The sequence below is a fragment of the Acinonyx jubatus genome, chromosome C2, assembly GCF_027475565.1.
Source record: "Acinonyx jubatus isolate Ajub_Pintada_27869175 chromosome C2, VMU_Ajub_asm_v1.0, whole genome shotgun sequence".
In the NCBI taxonomy this organism is placed as follows: Eukaryota; Metazoa; Chordata; class Mammalia; order Carnivora; family Felidae; genus Acinonyx; species Acinonyx jubatus.
This window is the reverse complement of record NC_069384.1, coordinates 31,566,618-31,586,224: the sequence shown is the minus strand read 5'-3', so window position 1 is coordinate 31,586,224 and position 19,607 is coordinate 31,566,618. Positions and strand designations below refer to the sequence as shown.

General features: G+C 35.4%; 1 protein-coding gene across 6 annotated transcripts in view; it reads left to right on the top strand.

Moving 5' to 3' along the window:
• The window catches only part of ROBO1 (roundabout guidance receptor 1), a 1,120,365-nt gene that overhangs the window by 996,112 nt on the left and 104,646 nt on the right, over positions 1–19,607 (top strand). For all 6 annotated transcript variants that reach the window (XM_053220691.1, XM_027077557.2, XM_053220692.1 and 3 more), the window contains 3 exons: positions 10,696–10,816; positions 11,169–11,307; positions 13,700–13,827. In XM_053220691.1, coding sequence (XP_053076666.1) covers positions 10,696–10,816; positions 11,169–11,307; positions 13,700–13,827 — 388 coding nt within the window. The remainder of the gene's footprint in view (positions 1–10,695; positions 10,817–11,168; positions 11,308–13,699; positions 13,828–19,607) is intronic.

Here is a 19,607-nt window from a genome sequence, read left to right as displayed (position 1 = left end):
CAAACCCAGGTCTTCGCGTTGACTTTGAGCCACGGTTGAGAGAGATAGGTGCGTTTTAAGGAGACCGTGTTTCTTTTCTGTTATCCCTTGTTAAAATGAGGATTCACAGAAAGGTCCTCTGGTGATATAAACTAGATAGAAAGGTCACAATGTATACCTTCACAGAGAAAATCGTCCTCTCCCTGGGACTTAACTGTGTCGCTCTGTAGGATGGTTCCCACTTGCCTGCAATTAACGATACGGCTCTTCCTGAGCTAGTCTATCATCAGATTATCACAGGTGTGCTTCTGCGGCAGCACACCGCCAACTACCGGTTTGTAAGTTGCCGTGAGGGAGAAATGAAACGTTCCGTAGGAAAACCGCAAATAACAGAGATGCAGCTGCCATAGTCCTAGGCAGTGATTGTCTCAGGCCTGTGTTCTCAGCTGGCAGCTCCCCAAGCTGGGTAGAGCCACGTGTTCCCACTGGGATAATTGCTTTTCTGCAGGAGTCTCTTGTTGCCTCCCTCTGATGACCCAGTGTGTTTAAACTCCTGGCCGAAATCATGTGGGTTTTTCAATGGTGTTGTGAAGTGTACCAGCAAACAAATGAAATTGGATCATGTTCTCTTCTATGCATGTAGCCTAAGCAAATAGGGGACACCAGTAGAGAGATCCTAATTGCCTATTTTTTTCCCTCTCTCTTCTCCTGAGAGAACAGTTGAAAGACCCACAAGTTATGGTTTTCCCCTTGGCATGCTGTCCCTTTTAATGTCAGCAAGAAAAAGGAAAGTGTCATTTGATTGCTTTCGGTTTGTCATTTTCATATTTTTTGCTAATGAATATGTACTTACCCAGGCATCTTTTTGTTATGTAAGATGGTTTTTTTGGTGCAAATCCCATGGACATTATTTATAATTTGAGTAGGCTGTGGAACAGGAAATGGGCTTGGCATAAGAATGGATGAGTCAATGGATTAGTAATATCCAGGTGAAAACTTTTTACCATGTGATTAATATCTGACCGAATTAATTTTTAAAATAATCTCCAGCAAAAAAACCCACAACATTGTAAATACTACTCTATAATCTGTTTGTCACAGTTTAAAACTCAGTTTCCCAGTTTCTGGGGTACAGCCGCTCTGTGTCACGAGTCCATGCTGAACTGATAATGAGTACATGGTAGCTTTACCTAACAACTTTTGCATGTGCATCATGAAAGCAGGTCACATCTAATCAAGAGACTTGTGTGGGAAATATTTAGAACAGTGCATTTTTTCCCTTCCTTCTCCTCCTTCTCTTTCTTTCCCTCTCTCTCTGTCTCTCTCTGTCTCTGTCTCTCTCTCTCTGTCTCTCTGTCTCTCTCTCAGGTCTCTGTGAACCAAAATGATAAAGGAATAGGGAGAGTTGAACATTTTGCAGAAAATGATTGACAGATAGTAGCCTTTAGGAAACGTAGGAGGAGTATATAAACTTTGTTACCCAGGATGAAGTGTGATTTGGCTGACCCTGGTTTGTTGTTTATATATTTATTTAAAATAAAACTTATGTTTGGGACTTGACTATGAAACCATGTTGTCATGAATACATGATATTTTAAAAAGCTTTATTTTTTGCATGACAGGAGTAGTAGAAATAAATAGAATAGACAAATATTTTCTTGAAATGTATTCATATACTTAAGAAAAGTGTTTATGGTGACTAGAGAAATAGAAATTGTTTTATATCAGTGATTGTTGATAGTGGAAATTGATCAGAAATTTAAATTTGTATCTGATTACCAACTATGTTAAAATTTAGGTTCCAAAGAGTGAAACAAGAACACAATTATTAATGTGTATATTGAGAAATATAAAGTACCTCTGTATGATGTTAAAGCATAATTAATAAAAGCATGAAATTATTTCATTCTAAACATGGCTTTTTTTTTCCCTAACTGTTCTTACTGAACTACTTACCTGGAGGTGTAAGAAATATCACCAACTAAGAAATACTGCTAATTTCTTTGTTATTGTGTAAAGTCTGAATTATGTGAATTATCTTTTACTCGTAATTTTTTAGATTGCTATGAGACATGTAGTTTATCCAATCCTTTGTCCATCATTCATGTATATAACCCCACTACCACCAGTCTTTTTTTTTTGCTTAATTTAGAATGCAATAAAGCAAGGTTGTTTTTGAAAGATGCTACTGTAGCGTATTAGAAAACATGGATGCTTTAATCTGTAGCGTTTACATTCAGGATCGATACCACTTTTGCAGCCAGATTGGAAAGTAGTGGGTATTCCTTTGTCTCCCTGCTCAAGTCAGATATCTTTTTTGGTTTATTTTTGTTGTCGTTGTTGAATTAATGCTAAATTTGAAAAAAATAAATAAATAAAAGCTGTTATTGTGACTCTTCTCTTCTCTACATGTCTCTGTTGAAAGGAGTCCTTAGGGACCATCCAAAACTGCCCTGCAGTTTATTTCACCAAGGAGAATGTCTGGGGGCGATGACTGGCCATCTGGGGTACCTGCATCTCATTGTCATTAAGAAGTCTTAAGCCCATGCAAAGTACTTCTCCTCTAGTTCACAACAGCTTGATATCTATTCTGTGGGTCAAAGATCCAGGCAGAATTGACAACATTACTAAGAAGAGATATTCTGCCCAAAGAGAGTTAGTAATACATTGTTTAAGGATGATATATACTAGACTATAATTCAAAACCTCTCCTCTCATTTACTTTGCAAAAATAGTATCACAACAGTGGCAAAGAATCAAATTTTTCAAAAAAAATTATTTCCAAACCCAGGTTATTATTTCACTCATGTTAACCCTGCTTATCAAGCCTTTACTAGTGTAAATGAATATTTCCAAGCCTTTAAATCTTTCTGAAATTTGTAAACATTCATACTGCACAATATCTCATTGGTATAATGACACCTGTGTATGTCTTATATGTATTATTTAAACATATTTCTCATTTAACATTCTAAATCATTATTCTTGTAATCCATTATTATGATGTATTTTGAAAATAGTATTTCTAGTAAGGAACACAGATTTTAAATGCAAAATCCATTAAAGGAAATGAGATAAATTATATGACAGTTTGGTGGTTACACAATTTGAAATCATCTTTGAAGCCCTTAATATAATTAGTGGTTTCATTTTGGGTCTGCTGACTTCAAGTCACATTAAGTTAATATAATTAAAAGCAGAAAAGATTTCATGTAGCCAAACTAGTTAATTAGCCCCAGTTGGTTTAGTATGTTAACCTAGAGGTGTATGGCTAACGTTGTGGGGTGATGCCTGAAAAAAAAATTCCTGTGTAACAGATACTGCAAATCATCTGACTTGCTGTAGGGTGGAAAATGAAGACATACCAAGGAGTTCATTTTAAGTTCATCTTTATGTCTGATTTTAAGTACTGATTGCAGGGTAAGCTGTATACTTCATTGAATAACCAGTCAAAAGGCTTAATTTACCTTTTTAAAGAAAACATGCTTCAATGTGTACAAAAATAATCAGATTTTCTTCTTGTGTTCTGGAAATAAGAAGTCTTATTGAAGTTCTGATTCTGATCTTTTCATGCTTACCAGGAATATAAAATGATTCTTTTTTTGGTTAAAAAAGTAGACCTTACACCTTATACCTGACTTGTCTATACTATGTCAGTATTTGGTAAACAGTCTGGTAAAGATGAAAACATTCTAGAAAGAGATTTTCAACAGCTTCGAAGAAATCTTTAAGTAGTTGGAGAGAAAGCTTTTTATACCCCTAAGGAAAATGGCCATGTATTATTTCTTTAGGGAAAATGCTAGTTTATAAGAATCAAATCATACATTGATATCAAATACATTGATATATATCAAATACATTGGTGTGTCCTTTACCTTATGTCTCTGAAACATTTAAAAAAAAACCATCTGAGGCTATTCTGAAGAAAACTATAAAGTGTGAAGATATTTAAAACTTTAAAATTCCTTACCACTTTCTTCTTTTTCTTCCTCCTCTGTCTCCTTCCCAAAAGGGAGGCAAGTCCACTGGGACTTTTGTTTTGTTTTGCTTTTATCAGGTATGTAGATAGCTGAGGCCCCCTTTTAAGCACTGTCTAGAGCTTATGGAAATGTGGGTTTCTAATGTGGTTACCACTGTGGTCTGGTAAGGTATATGGTAATGAGGAAGGAGGACCTCTGCCTTAGATTTTTGACATAGGCTGGATGCCAGCATATTGTCTGAAGGCTTAACACGTTCAGCCTCTGCACCACCGGATTATGTTAATTGAAGAAGTGTTTCAGCAGTGCAGTGTGTAACTTTGTGTCTGTTCATTATACAAACTCCTTTTTGATAGGTTTACAATTTGCCTGTCAGATCCAGTTGCTGGAAGAGACCTGCCAAGAAATATTTCTTAGCTCATTCTAAATATGGCTGTTTTCATATTTATAGTGTTCTGTGTGTGTTAGACATATTTTTCCTTTCTGTGTAGAGAGGAAATGTCAATTTTTGGTTTGCAAAGGGGCACTAAGATTTAGAAGGTATAAAGCCACTCGTTACAATCAATATCATTGTACGACTCAACATAAAATGGTGATTGTTAAAAGAGGTACTGTACTGCTTGAGAGCTGGTGTGTTATATTTGATCAGTTATTGTACTATGTTTTTTTCTGTTCTTCTGTTTATTGAATAAAACAGGCCACCATGTCGTCTACAGTTGTGACCATTGAGAATAAAAGGATGGCTTTTGCTTAGCTCTGTTTCAATTCAGCCGTTGACATAATGCCAAAATCAATTTGAATTTGTAGAAATTGAGGACTACCGTTTTCATCATTATTATTATTATTTTTTATTTCTCTGTTTGCTGCATTTTGTTGTTTCTTCCTTCCCTTTTGTCAGTTTGCATCTCTCACATCTCTAAGGATGTAAGTTTCTTCAAGGTTTCTTGAGGCTTGTTTAGTTTCCCATTTAGGTTGTAATGTCTGTTTTGGGACCCTTAACCATTATTGTCGGTGAGTATAGAAAGGAATGTAGTATTTCGTAATGAAATTATCTTACTAATAAGGTAGAAGGTGTGAGGGGGTATTTATACTAATCTCAGAAGTCGCAGCAATGATTTCCCGAATAGAAAACGCATTTTTTTAATGTTTTCTTTCTTTTCTATTTATTTTCTTTGAGAGAGAGCATGAGTGAAGGAGGGGAAGAGAGAGGGACACACATACAGAATCTGAAGCAGGCTCTAGGCTCCAAGCTGTCAGCACAGAGCCCAATGTGGGGATTGAATTCATGAACTGCAAGATCATGACCTAATCTGAAGTTGGACACTTAACGGACTGAGCCACCTAGGTGCCCCTAGAATAAACACTTACTATTTTGTCTAATTTTAACTACCCCTCCCTCCTGTCATTTTAATCCAGCATTTACCTTTAGGCCAGAGCCAAGCCTTTAGAACAAAATTTCTCAGCATCAGCACTACTGACATCTTGGCTGTGATACGTCCTTATTTGTGGAGGACTCCTCTGTGCCTTGTAGGAGACTTTACCCTCTAGGGGGTAATAGCACCACCTTTCCCCTGTCTCAGTCATGACAACCACAAATATCTTCAGACATGCCCACATATTTCCTGGGAGAAGGTAGGTGACTGTCCTTATAAAGAATCACTGGTTTGGAGGAAATAAGAAAGGCATGATTGGCCAGAGAATTTCTTGCTTCTAGGGCTTTGCTATGTTGATGCGAACAAACATTTTTCTGACAAAAGCAATGGAAGATGTGTCACTAATTAATTTTAATAAAAAGCTTCTGGATGTAGTCTTACAAGGGAAGATTCATTTTGATTAGACAAATCTCTGTTTTAATCATTAAATCCCTAAGTATAACACAAAATAATGTGCAAGCATTTTTCTGAGTACTTTATATGATTCATCTCAATATCCTTGGAGATGTATGTTAAGAGTATGCCCAATTTAGGGGCGCCTGGGTGGCTCAGTCGGTTAAGCGTCCGACTTCGGCTCAGGTCACGACTTCGTGGTCTGCGAGTTCGAGCCCCGCGTCGGGCTCTGGGCTGATGGCTCAGAGCCTGGAGCTTGCTTCCAACTCTGTGTCTCTCTCTCTCTCTACCCCTCCTCCGTTCATGCTGTGTCTCTCTCTGTCTCAAAAATAAATAAACGTTAAAAAAAAAAGAGTATGCCCAATTTAGAAATGAAAAACAGGTACAGAGGAGTGATACCTTGCCTGACCTCACATGTACCTAGAGACGGTGATTCCAGTTCCCATGCTCACTTTGCCTTCCTATGTGGATATATCTACTTTTGATCAATTTGAAAGATCATCTGTGCTTTAGAAATCTTTTTTTTTTTTTTTACGTTTTGCATATATTTTCATTTTGAGTTGGTTCCAACCAGATAGAGTTGGTAAAGAATACCACTGGGAGGTGGGGGGGAAGATGCAATTTAGTTGACTTCATGTAGCCATGGAGGATTGATATCTATGCTGTTATTCAAGAAAAAAATACATATTTCTCATCAAAAAATGCGTTGTGAGGTTCATATTTTATTTTCAGGCCTCAATTAGTTACTTTAGTGTTTTTTGGTACAGAAATTATATATAAATAAACAGATATGATAAATGTATGCTTTTGGTCATATTATGATTCTAATGAAAAAGCTTCTCAAGACACCTAATTCATTTGAAAACACTTCTTGTAGAAATACATGTCATAGTGGTCCATACTACCAGTAAGTATTTACTTACAAAGGACAGAGAAAATATTTTGTAAAATGCCTGGTGAGGTATTTTGTATTTGAACAGTATATATGGTTTAGCAAAGCAATTTGTAAAATAAAATTTTATAGAACAGGAGCAGTTTTTCTTTTTATATTTAGTAAAGAAACATAGCCTTGTGTTTCCAAAACATCAGTCTCCTGGTCAATGAATTTAGAAAACTTTTTGAAGATTGAGCCAAGTGTGATAAACACTTGAATCTTGAACACCACAGACGTTAGGGGTGCCTATGTCCTCCCTGCACAGTCAAAAATCTGTGTGTAACTCTTGATTCCCCAAAAACTTAATTGCTAATAGCGCACTGTTGACCGACGCCTTACAAGTAACATAAACGCACATATTTTGTATGCTATGTGTACTTTATACTGAATTCTTACAATAACATAAGCTAGAGAAAAAAAATGTTATTAAGAAAATCATAAGGAAGAGAAAATACATTTCTAGTACTATACCATAATTATACCAAAATCTGCATTGAAGTGGACCCACACAGCTCAAACCCATGTCGTTCAAGGTCACGGGTACAGCTAGAGCTATAGGAATGGGATGTGAACAACACATTCTTCATGACTTGATGGCTTTCTTTGAATTTGTAGTTCATCTAAGTTATCGTTTCCTCCCATTTACTGCAAGGTTGGATTTTTTTCCTTGAGAATCTCCTGGCAGTTATGAGAATCTCCTCTCATAACTCATGTTAACTAAATTTCCCTTCTTCTCCATGTATAGGGATTCTTTCAAAATATAACAACGTTGGGCTGCAATATATAATGTTAATTGGTGCCCCACATGTGGATTAGCAAGTTGATTTAAAACTCTAAATTCCCAAGTATTTAAGATTTGTAAAAGTAAATTAGTACTATATTATACTGAAACTGTAAAAATGTCTGTACCGTTGAAAATTATTTATACTTTATCATTCTTTGACTTTCATTTTTTTCCACGTTTGAGTGTATTTTAAAATTATCCTTAAAGCCTTATATTTTATTGTACATATAATTCACTGGCTTTTAAAGCAAAAGGAACACTTACAGCATTTTAAGAGTTTACTTCCTCTTATTTTGCTATAATTTTTACTTATTAATGTACAATCCCTTCAGAAATGAACTGACTACCTAAATGTGCAGAAACATTTAAGGTTAGATTCTGAGACATAAGAGGCTCAGTATCTTGTCCAAAATTAAAGAACCAGTAAAGGAACATCTAAGGACCACTTATCAGATCATTTAACTTTCCTATCAGGAATAGAATGTGTTACATTCATTTTTGCAGGAATGATTTTGTTTCCTCAAGGTTTTAGAAATGTTTAGGTGAGGTGTTGCAAAATAAGTACATGACAAAAGGTTACAGTACTTCTTAATAGTATGGATCTGAATTTTCTGAACCTCAAGAAATGAAGTTTATTAAATTCAAGTTTATTAAATAGCAATTATAACCGTGCTGTGGGCTGTGTGTTTCCTGTCATTTGTACATCTCACATAGCCAAAGACATATCTCTTGGGGAATATCTGTTCCGACTTGCTAAGTGACATTGGGCAAGTCACTTTCCTTCCACAATTTTTTTTTTTATTATTTGCTAGATATTGTGACAGGTCCTTGGGGCTATAAAGACAAATTAGATATGCTTCTCTGCCTCAGAGTTCACAGTCAGGGAGGAAATCTGGCGTTTAAATGCAAAATTAAAACATACTGTGATGATGGGCATAGTGCAGGTATACAGGAAAAGAGGTTATACTTTCTGAGCTGCTGGTTCCTTAAGTGAAAAATGAAGTTATTATAACACTTGCCCTTACAGCCTCACAGCAGGGGTATGAGAAAGACCAAATTTAAATGATATATTCACACAAAAGCCACTTTATAAAACATAAAATAGCACTGTGAACCAATAGCCTGCAGGTTGGGAATACATTTGAATTAAGAATCACACTTTGAGTTCTTCTAAGGAGATAATTGCACATGTGAGAAAAGATATATGCAAAAGAATGCTGATTTAGAAGAGGGAAAATGAATTATCTTAAACATCTATCAGTAGGGGAATAGTTTGGTAAAATATGATAAATCTATATGATGGAATATTATGTGTAAAGGAATCCTGTGCACAATGGAATACTATTTTGTCATTGAAGTTAATGGGGAGGATCTGTATACATGATCTTCAACATTTAAAATGCAAAATATTCTCAACATATTATTGAGTTGGAAATGCATGCAGAAGAGCATATACCACGTGATCTTACTTTAATGAAAGTGTGTGTGTAGATGTAGATCTTTATATCTATCTATATCTGTACATCTGTATCTGTATCTAATCTATATCTATCTATTGTGTGTGAGAGAGAGCCAAAAGAAGAATGCATACAAAGTTAGGATAGTAGTTAACTCTTGAAAGATTTGTTTGTTTTTGTGTGACATTTATTTCTTTGTATTATTCTGTCTGAAATTTAGGTAAGTATATATGAAAACAGTATATATTAACACATCTTGTAACTGCTGTAAACCTTTATAGAAATGCTTCATTGAATAACAGGCTAGATTTTGTCTATAAAAGTAGTTTGTATTCAACAAAAATCACCTGAGTGAGGCATTATCCTAGGTATGAGGGACAGAGTCATGAACAATGCAGAGAAAAGTCCCTGTGTGGTTTTTGTAATGGTACCGAGAGAATCATGATTATTGTTTAAAAAAAAACGACTGAAAAAATATTAAGTTCTAAAGCCACAGAAATTAAAACTGCACTGTTAATATTTGATTTGTCCTAATATATAAAGACTTGGATGCAATGTCTAGTTTGGGTATCTGGATTGAAACTAAGCAATTAAAATACTGCAAAACAGTATGACCCCACCTTTGTAAACTAGTGGTTTCAATAAACTCCAAGTTATGATTAAAACAAAAAATCATGTTCGAGTAGTCCTTTCCTGCCTTCTGTTTTGTATCTCTTAATCTTTCTCTTTCTTTTTTTCTTTCTTTCTTCTCTTTCTTTCTTTCTTTCTTTTCTCCTTCCTTCCTTTTCTTTCTTTCTTTCTTTCTTTCTTTCTTTCTTTCTTTCTTTCTTTCTTTCTTTCTTTCTTCAGTACACTGTACAGAATAACTGTGAGGTTGAGGTTAAAACCTGCATGAAGAAACATTCTAGAAGTTATCCCTGACAAAACCTTTCTAAGGTTCAGAGAATTAGACATATTCATGGGTAATTGAACCCAACTCTCCACCAAAAGCATATTAAATTAAGTAAAGATAGTTCAATTTCCGCATCCCGCTCTTAATTCATGGTTAACTTCAGCCTATTTATTGTACTGGAAGTCTGCTTACATTTGTAATTAATTCTTCTTCAAATAATTAAATGTTCAAGAGTGTGTCCAAATGACTTTCCAGATGATTTATTGGGATCTGTTCAGTCTCTGCCTCCTAAGTCCCCAAGAAATTCCTTGGGCAGCAGAAACACCTACATTATTTTTTTTTAGAACACGTCAGTTTCTGCGGTGTTTTGAATCTTTAAAGATATGTTCCTTTAAAACAACTCTAACAAATTAAGTAATTAGGGTCATTTTTATTTCCACATCTTCTAGTACCAGAATATGCTTCCTTGAAATCAATTGTAGCTAATATGTATTTACATATTAATTACACTCATATATGGTGTTAAGAATTTCCTTTTTTTTTTTTCCTACTTGCTAACCAAATTACTCATAGAATTTTTCGGTTTTCATTTAACCAAATAATATGAAAGAACTTGGCCACTTGGGATAAACAAATTTCTTGTTATATGGAATGTAATAACTGTGTAAGAAGATGTAGGTAAGTAGACATGTTTTGCCCCTTTTCTACTGTACATTTGGTACACATTCTGCCTAAAGTTACTACCTATAAATATAGCAAATGCTGCACATCAGCTTTTTGATATCTGTCTTGTAAACATGGCTAAAGTCATGTTAATGGTATTCATGTACAACTTTTTTTTTTAAGATTCGAGGAGGAAAGCTCATGATCACTTACACCCGCAAAAGTGATGCTGGCAAATATGTTTGTGTTGGTACCAACATGGTTGGGGAACGGGAGAGTGAAGTGGCTGAGCTAACGGTTTTGGGTAAGTGAAATTTTATCTCATCGCCTCGCTGTACAGTAGATCTCTTGCCACTTTGCAGCATCTTTATACAGGGAGAAAGAAATGACCTTCTTTAGAAGGTAGACCAATATTTTGGGCGGGTGGGAGAGGAGAGAAGGCATGAGTAAAGCAGCCTGAGATAAAGTCCCCAAGACATGGGAGGAAAAGGGGGAGAAAACCCTAAACCTAGGGAGGGGCTTCTAGAAGAAGGGGACTATGTGGAATAATTTTGTAAATAATATTTCAAATTATACACGTCTTCCCTGAACACCTAAGATGGTTTTTTAGTTTGTTTCTCTTTATTTGATTTTGAGATGGCTTTTTCTAATTTTAGAGAGACCATCGTTTGTAAAGAGACCTAGTAACTTGGCGGTAACTGTGGACGACAGTGCGGAATTTAAATGTGAGGCCCGAGGTGACCCTGTGCCTACGGTACGATGGAGGAAAGATGATGGAGAACTGCCCAAATCCAGGTACTGATCAGAAGTTAGCGGAACAATTCATCCATTCAGAATTTCTGTGGTTCTCATCAGACCAGCACTTGCATATACACCATTAGACTAGTCTCTTCTAGACTTTTTGTTCAGGGGCCAGAAGCAGGAGAGTGTCATGCTTCCTCCGAGGGTTTCACATAGGAACTGTGGATTCTTGACCCTGCCCTGCCCAGGGAACCCTTGTAAAATGTGATATTTTTTAAACAGGCTTCTCTTCTGTTCAACCAGAGCACAATTAATAGTAATTTCTTGCACGGGAGTAGATAGGAAAGGGAAGGGAGGTACAACATTAAAGATATAGGTATGAACCAATTTAAAGAGCAAGAGTCTATTTTCTTAGCTACAACACTACCAGGGAATAGTAGAAGTCAGAGTGTCTTGATATCTGTCAAGTCTTTAAATTGGCTAAGAGCAGAGGTACGCTTGCAGCCTTAGGGAATGAGACAGTGAAATGAAGCTTTCGGGTATTGTTTTTAAGCTGTCTGTTCATTCATTCAGCAAACATGTGTTGAGTCTTTGCTAGGTTTTGGGGTTACAGTGGCTTAGACATAGTTTCTGCTTTTCAGGAGCTCCCAAAGGAGATTTGTAAGGATAGATACAGAATAACATAGCAAACCCTTTGCCACCTAAAATGTAGACTGGTGGGAGTAGGAAATCAGGAGAGAATTCTCGAAGGAAGGTGACATGTAAGCAATGTCTTGAAAAATATGTCTAAATTTAAAAAGCAAGACCAAAGAGAAGAGTGTTCTAGGAAAAGAGACATTACAACACAGACTTAAATCTGAGAAAGAACATCACACATTTGGAGGGGTAGAAAGTTTAGCATAACTAGTTCATAGGGCATGTAGCAAGAAGTTAGGGGATATCAGGTTGGAGACACTGGGGCCAAATTATCAGGGGCTTTGTATCATCGACTGAAGAATTTTGAATCATATTGCATACACAGTGATGAATCAAAGGGATTAGAATGAACAGGATTCCTTTTTTTTTTTTTAAGATTTTATTTTTGAGTAATCTCTACACACAACGTGGGCCTCCAACTTAATACCGAGATCAAGAATTACATGCTCTACTGACTGAGCCAGTCAGGTGCCCTGAACAGGATTACTTTTTAAAGAAAATAATATTTTAGTACTATGGTTGTTACATTAATACAGGGAAAATCTAGTAGCAGGGTCACCCTTGTTGTTTTTGTCCAGATAAGGGATATAGATTGCCTGAACTGGAACATGAGCTACAGACAGGGATCCATAGTGGACTGAAATTTCTTTTATTTTTTAAATTTTTTTTAATGTTTATTTATTTTTGAGAGAGACAGAGACAGAGTGTGAGTGGGGGAGGGGCAGAGAGAAAGGGAGACAGAATCTGGAACAGGCTCCAGACTCCGAGCTGTCAGCACAGAGCCCGATGTGGGGCTCGAACTCACAAACCGTGAGATCGTGACCTGAGCCGTGGTCGGACACTCAACCGACTGAGCCACCCAGGTGCCCCATGGACTGAAATTTCTTAGACTAAACTGATGAATTGGATGATTTGTTAGATATAGAGCTGTTGAAGGAAGATATAGGTAGATTGTATTAGGATGAGTTGGTTTATATAATGGGGTAAGAAAAGAAACTTGTATTTAACATATGAAATATGAGATACCTGTGGGATATGATGTCGAGCTATTAGTCAGTTGGGATTATGAATTAGAGCTTCAATGAAATAGGGATTAGGAATGTTTGTGCAGCTGATCATATATAAAGTACAGTTGCTGATATAACTCATGGTATCATGTAGAGTAAAAAGAGTATTGAAGTGACACTTCAAGAGAACCCGATATTGAGGGGGAGAGAAGATGAGCCATGGCAAGTGAACTGTAGAATAAGAGCCTGGGTTCTGGTACCAACTCTACCACTAAACTAGCAGAGAACCGAAGACAGGTTACCTTACTTTCCTGTGCCTCCAGTTTCTCATCTGCCAAATGTAGATGATACTTTATAATACTTTACATAATTATTGTAAGAATTTTAAAAGATGAAACCTATGAAACAAAGTCTGACCTATAATAAGAATTTATCTAATAGTCACTGTCTGTTAATTTTAGTTTGGGGACAGTAGCTTGAGGAAACAAATGAATAAGTGCCAACTTTGCCCAAAATATTCTTTTGAAAGTAGTTTAATTGTTTACCCAACATAAATATGAAAACAGGTTCTTTCTATCTTCATGCTTGCTTAGAGGAATGCCACATTCCACCTTTAGTTTTAAATTTTCTGAAGGGAACGTTGCATGTTGTTTATTTGATGCCTTAGATGGGTTATATTTCTAAATGATGGGATTTTCAAGTAGAAGGTCACTTAACTGTGCTTTTTTGTGTTATGTCACTAGATATGAAATCAGAGATGATCATACCTTGAAAATTCGGAAGGTGATGGCTGGTGACATGGGGTCATATACTTGTGTTGCAGAAAATATGGTTGGAAAAGCAGAAGCTTCAGCTACTCTGACTGTTCAAGGTAGGGTTTGGGGAAGCTTTCGTCGTGGTTGCTTTTTTATATCATATGAAATATAATGTTGATATTAGAAGAAAATATTATCTGAGTAGTCCACATTAAATATAGACTTCAAATAATGATATAAATATTTTATTTCAAACATAATTAAAAGAAGTTATTGTTTTGCCTATGGGAGCTCTGTAAGTGTTTGTGACAGGAAATTGAATTAAGTTGTTAAAATTACGGAGAGTATGTGCCTGAAATCTCTGGGTCTTCAAACACAGAGCCCTTCTAATCTTTTAATTAGATGACAGCTATCACCATGAAAACTTTTGTCTTTAAACGGAAACAAATCTACCATTCCTTCGGACCGTGCGCTTTCAAGGGTCTGTACAATTCTGAACCCAAATATAAGAGAATTCTGTTTCCCTCTAAAATGTAAGACCCATCCACGGAGTAGGGACTTTTGCCACTTTCTTTTGTTCCTTCAGTCCTGTGACATAACAAACATTCAGTAAATAGTCGTTGAATGAATGAGTTGCACCTGCCCTTTGCAATTCTGATAAAGATTTATTATTTGATGTTATTTGAACCCAAATGGATGCCACATTCGATGGCTACAAGTTTTGAACGCCGGACTCCCATCTTAAACTGCTGTGCAGAAATGGTTCTTTCACTTCCTTCGTATCTATTATCCAGATGTTTCTCATTTTCATGATCCCTGTTCTCCTTTCTTCATGATGCCATACCGATTATTTCTCACTGTGTCTCATCCGAGAACTCTCCCATTTTTTTTTTTCTTTTTAGGGACAAATTCTTTATTGCGGAATTTGAGAGACAATGACCTTTAAAACATACTTTGCTGGTGAATCCCTCCCCCTGTGTTTTGACTAGGGTATAGAGTAAACAGGGATTTGGGCCCTAAACCACAGCTTGTTTCTGGGTCTGACATTAGCAACACTTGGAGTTGTCATCTTTTCTGAACACTGGCTCCTCTAAGGCTATTATGAAGAAAAAGGTGCCTTTTGAGGAGTGTTTCTGTTGTGGGCTTTCTATAAAAGAGTTTTGTGGGCTTTTTACACTTAAAAAAAAGAAGAAAGAATATTTTCTTTCTGTCTGTAAAGCCATTATGTCCCACTTTGGGGTTTTTAGCTCAACCTCATAAAAACAAAAGGAAAGAAGGGAAAAGAAAAGATCAAGAACAAACATTGAATTTCTGAGGCCTAGACTACTTCTCTTTAATCTGAGTTAGACTTGAACTCCGTGTAAGACTAAAACTGTAAGAAAAGGAAACCCCTTTACGTTTAGAAAAAGCACAAATTTAAGAGATGTCAAATCCCAGTTCAAAAGCCCCCCAGAGGGAGGAAAAGGAGCCCAGGATAAGACAAGACATGAAAAGGTGTATCTCTCTTTAGACAGTGGTGACAGGGAGGTTGATTTGTCTATCACATTAGTCAAAGAGATATGTTTCACTTTATGTTTTAAAGTCTTTTACCTCAGGAGTCTGATGCTTTCAATAATACCATTTTCCTGTATGTAGAGTGGACATTGAAATCAAAATAGACTTTCTTCCTGCAATTTTATTAATTTTTTTTCTTCCTGTAATTTTAAACTAAGTCCAAAGCTAATTCAGCCTTAAGTTTTCCATATGTAATTCTTACTCCCTAAGCCTGAATTTCAATGGAAATTGGGTACAAATGATCAGATCCAGAAACTACTTTGGGAATTTAGAATATTTTACTTCAACTGCATTGGGTTTTCTGTAAACTTATGAAATATCTGTATAGTGCAGAGAAGGCATTCTTTTATTTAAATATTAAAATAAAATATGCATATTAACATCACTGTTAAAATATCTTTAACCATTCTAGAATAATATACATAAAATGCTTAAGAAAGTAACATGATTCCCAACTGCAGAAGATAACTAATCAAAAAAAACAGGAAACTTTTCAAAGGAAACTTGAGAAGTTGTATTTTTTTTTCTTCATTCGAGATTGAATACAGAAAAATACTACGTACTACAAGGGAAACTAATTTCAAATGAATCTATTTGATAGCAGGAAACAATTATAATAAGAAATTCAGTAGTGTAGTTCTTGATTTCTATATTTTATTTGTGGTTCATTTTTAACAGGAACTATTGGAGTCAGCATGGGCTCAAAAATAATCTTCCTTTCCTTTACCCTCATACAATAAGTATTTAATTTTGGGAGGTGATGTTGGGCAACAAAACTTTGTTCTCCAGATAGAAGTTACTGGAAAAAAAAATTCTTAAATATGGGTGACGATTGGATTTCATCCCCAGTACAGATATGATTAGTTCTAACATTTAAAAAATAAACTTGACTTGGAATCACTTCTTTCTTTCCATTTTTTTTTCTTGAAATCCCAATTCTATTTTCTTGGAAATTCTACCCGTATATATTCTTTAAATATTCTTTCTAAGAATTATCCTGTTTTTTGTACTAGTATAGTCTTCATAGTGGTTAGCATCGTACTGGACATATAGGAGGTGTATTATCTAATAAATACTTGTTCCAATTTGAAATATGAATATGGACTTCAACCTTCTGCTTGAGTGGTAAAAATATCATAAGGACATCCTATGGTAAATTCAGAAAGCTACCAGTGGCTTTGATTCTGAATGCTAACAGTTAGGTTCTGTTGGATCAAATTTGAAGATACGGCCATCTAACAATGGCTGCCTAGTAGTCTGTGTTTGAAAGGGACTAGAGCTAAACCTAGGACTAGGCAGAGTGTCCTAAACTTATCAGAAGTTTGTTATCTGAGTTTACTTACAAATCTATACTTACTGAATCTTATTAAATACACCACCTGTCTGGAATGCCCTTGGAGAACCTAATTCAAGAAATCTGTGTCTGAACACAGAAAGTTGTTATTTTATTTTATTTTATTTTATTTTATTTTTTGGTTTGTTTTTGAAAGTAAGCTCCATGCCCAACCTGGGGCTTTAAGTAATGACCCCATGATCAAGAGTCACATGCTCTACCAACTGTTTTGGCCAAGTGCCCCTTTATTTTTTATTTTAAACAAGCAAGTTCATGAATCCCTGGAATAAAGACATACTTGAACTGAAAAAAAAAATTAAAGGACTTTAAAATTTTTCTTTAGAGTTTGGGTATTATCAGGGCTGGAAGAAATGTATTACAAAAAATTGTGTAGCTAAGAGCATAGACATTAGAGTCAGAATTTAGCAGTTTCTATCATTTACTAACTGTGTGACCTAGAAAAGGTGATTTAGACTTCTTGAACCTCAGTTGCCCCGTGTATAAAATGGGTATGGTAATACCATCCTCAGAGCTTTTATAAGGATTAAATTATATATATAATTATTTAAAATATTGTCTTACAAAGTATATGTTTTGTAACTAAGAAGCATATTCATATTAGTTCATATCAATTCATATTGATAGCTTTATTACTTATTTTAATAATTATTGGTTATTTAGTACTGTTCAGATAATTCTAGACAGATAGGGTTTTTCTTTTTCTGCTATTGTAATTGAGAAATTGAACTAATATAGTCATGATAATTTGTGATGTAAAATTATTCAAAACTCTTCTCAAATATAAAGTATTACATTTTCATCATGAAACAAAATTTATTGGCCTTTTTGGTAAGTGGGTTTTGTGTGTGTGTGTGTGTGTGCCATCAAAGCTCTGGTGCTAGATTTACATTGAACTTTTGCAAAATAATTAGATAAATTAATGAAAATAATGACCATTAGGCAATAGAAATCATCAAAAAGATTACATTTTATGTTCAATGGATTTGTTGTTTTGTTATGTTTTCCAATCATTTGGATTCTCAGCACCTCAGGTTACCTTTGCTTAAAATAGGGTGTTTCCTGGTAATTCTTTCCAAGACCTGGTCATATTCTGAAAAACTACTTATTCTTCTTTATGACCACCTGGAAGCTTCAATTAATCAATCAACCCATGAATAAACTATGAGGTCACACCCTGTTATTAGCAAGTAACAGCACCCCTAAGACCTATACCACATACATATCTTAATGTGACATTGGATGGATTACTTCTTCTGGAGCAGGCAAACACCAAGTTATCGAGCCAAATCAAAATATTGATTATTTATAACATAGCAGATTTTATTTTACTCTTGAAATAGGCAAATAATAATAAAATTTGTCAATATTAAGAAGTTTTCGGGGTCCCTGGGTGGCTCAGTCGGTTGAGCATCCGACTCTTGATTTTGGCTCATGATCTCACGGTTTGTGGGTTGGAGCCCTGTGTCAGACTCTATGCTGGCAGTGCAGAACCTTCTTGAAGTTCTCTCTCCCTCTCTCTGCCCCTCCCTGCTCTCTCTCAAAATAAATAAATAAACTTTTAAAAAATTAAACAAAAGAAGTTTTCAGTTAAAAATATGTGCAGCCTGGACTCCATAAATATTTAGGCAGTTCTTCAAAAAGAATATCCAGATTCCTTTAACTCGCATGTCAGTTTTGGTATATCATTGAAACTGATTGTCAGAATGAAACGCAAAGACTGCAGTAATTTGATTTTCTTGAAAAATAATTAATGTCTATTATATAACCAATAAAAATGGTGAAATAACACTGTTTGGAATGATTACAACAGAAAAGTGTTTCTGCTTAACTCCCAGTTAACCAGAAAATTCAGTTAGCATAATATTCTCTTATTCAGTGGAATAATTTGTTTTGTTATCTATAAATTTAAACTAACATCAATGTTATTATATTTATACTTAATGTGTGTCTGCCCCTACTTTCCTTCTATGTGTATAATGTCTCCACACCTCCTCAAGAATTCTCTTTGTGAACCTGAAATACACACAAAACGTCAGGCATCTTTTTAATGTCATCTCAGTTTTGATCGATTGCATTGTTATATTTGCACTTTAATGTCTCAATTTGACAAGTGTCAGGATTGTAGGCTTTGTCTTGGTAGGAATGAATTCTCTTCTGAACTTGTGTTTTATATTGTATGATGACCCCATCTTTGAAGGCAAAAGATATATACTGTGGTATTAATAACCATTTCATAGGTTGTAACATACCTATAAAATATAAAATCTAACCAGAACAAAATAGATGCATAGAGGCTCCCTGCCAGGTTTTTAAACAGTGTGCCATTGAAAGGGCTAAAATTTATGCCTCTGCTTGGTGTTCTGAGAATGGTCACAGGTTTGTTTCATATTATTTTACTATCGTAATCTAAACCTATTTATTAGGCCTCTGTTAGATGTTTGCCAGGTGGACCCTGAAGTTCTTGAAATCACATGATAGCTAAGTTTTATTTTTTACTGGTTTTTATTTGTGAACCAGTTCATGGTTAATTTAAAAAGTGAGTCCCCGCCCTCCCCCTCTCCCTCCCCCGCAACATACATTCACTTTGGTCGAAGTTAGCCTTTGGGAAAAGCATGGTGAATACAGCTTCAATGCACTAAATGAAAAATAAAGGAAGAAAAATAATTTTACTTACTGCAGGATTAATAACAAGCCCTTTGAAATGAGTAATTATATGTTTATGAGGACAGTCATGTTGATAACTTTTTAAATAATTCCATTTTTGAGGAGTGCTCTCCTGAGGGAAAGGTAGAGGATGAGGCCACACAGAGTTTAGTTGAAACTCCGCATTTCTCCCATATCCAAGTCTGTGCTCTGCCTCTAAGAGTCTGTCTGAGTCTTTGCTTCAGTGATATTCATTGCTTAAACAAGGCAAACTTGAGGGCATTATCAATCTTTCCACTCCCTTTGCAACTTTATAGATAAAGCAGCTATTATTACTGTCACAAT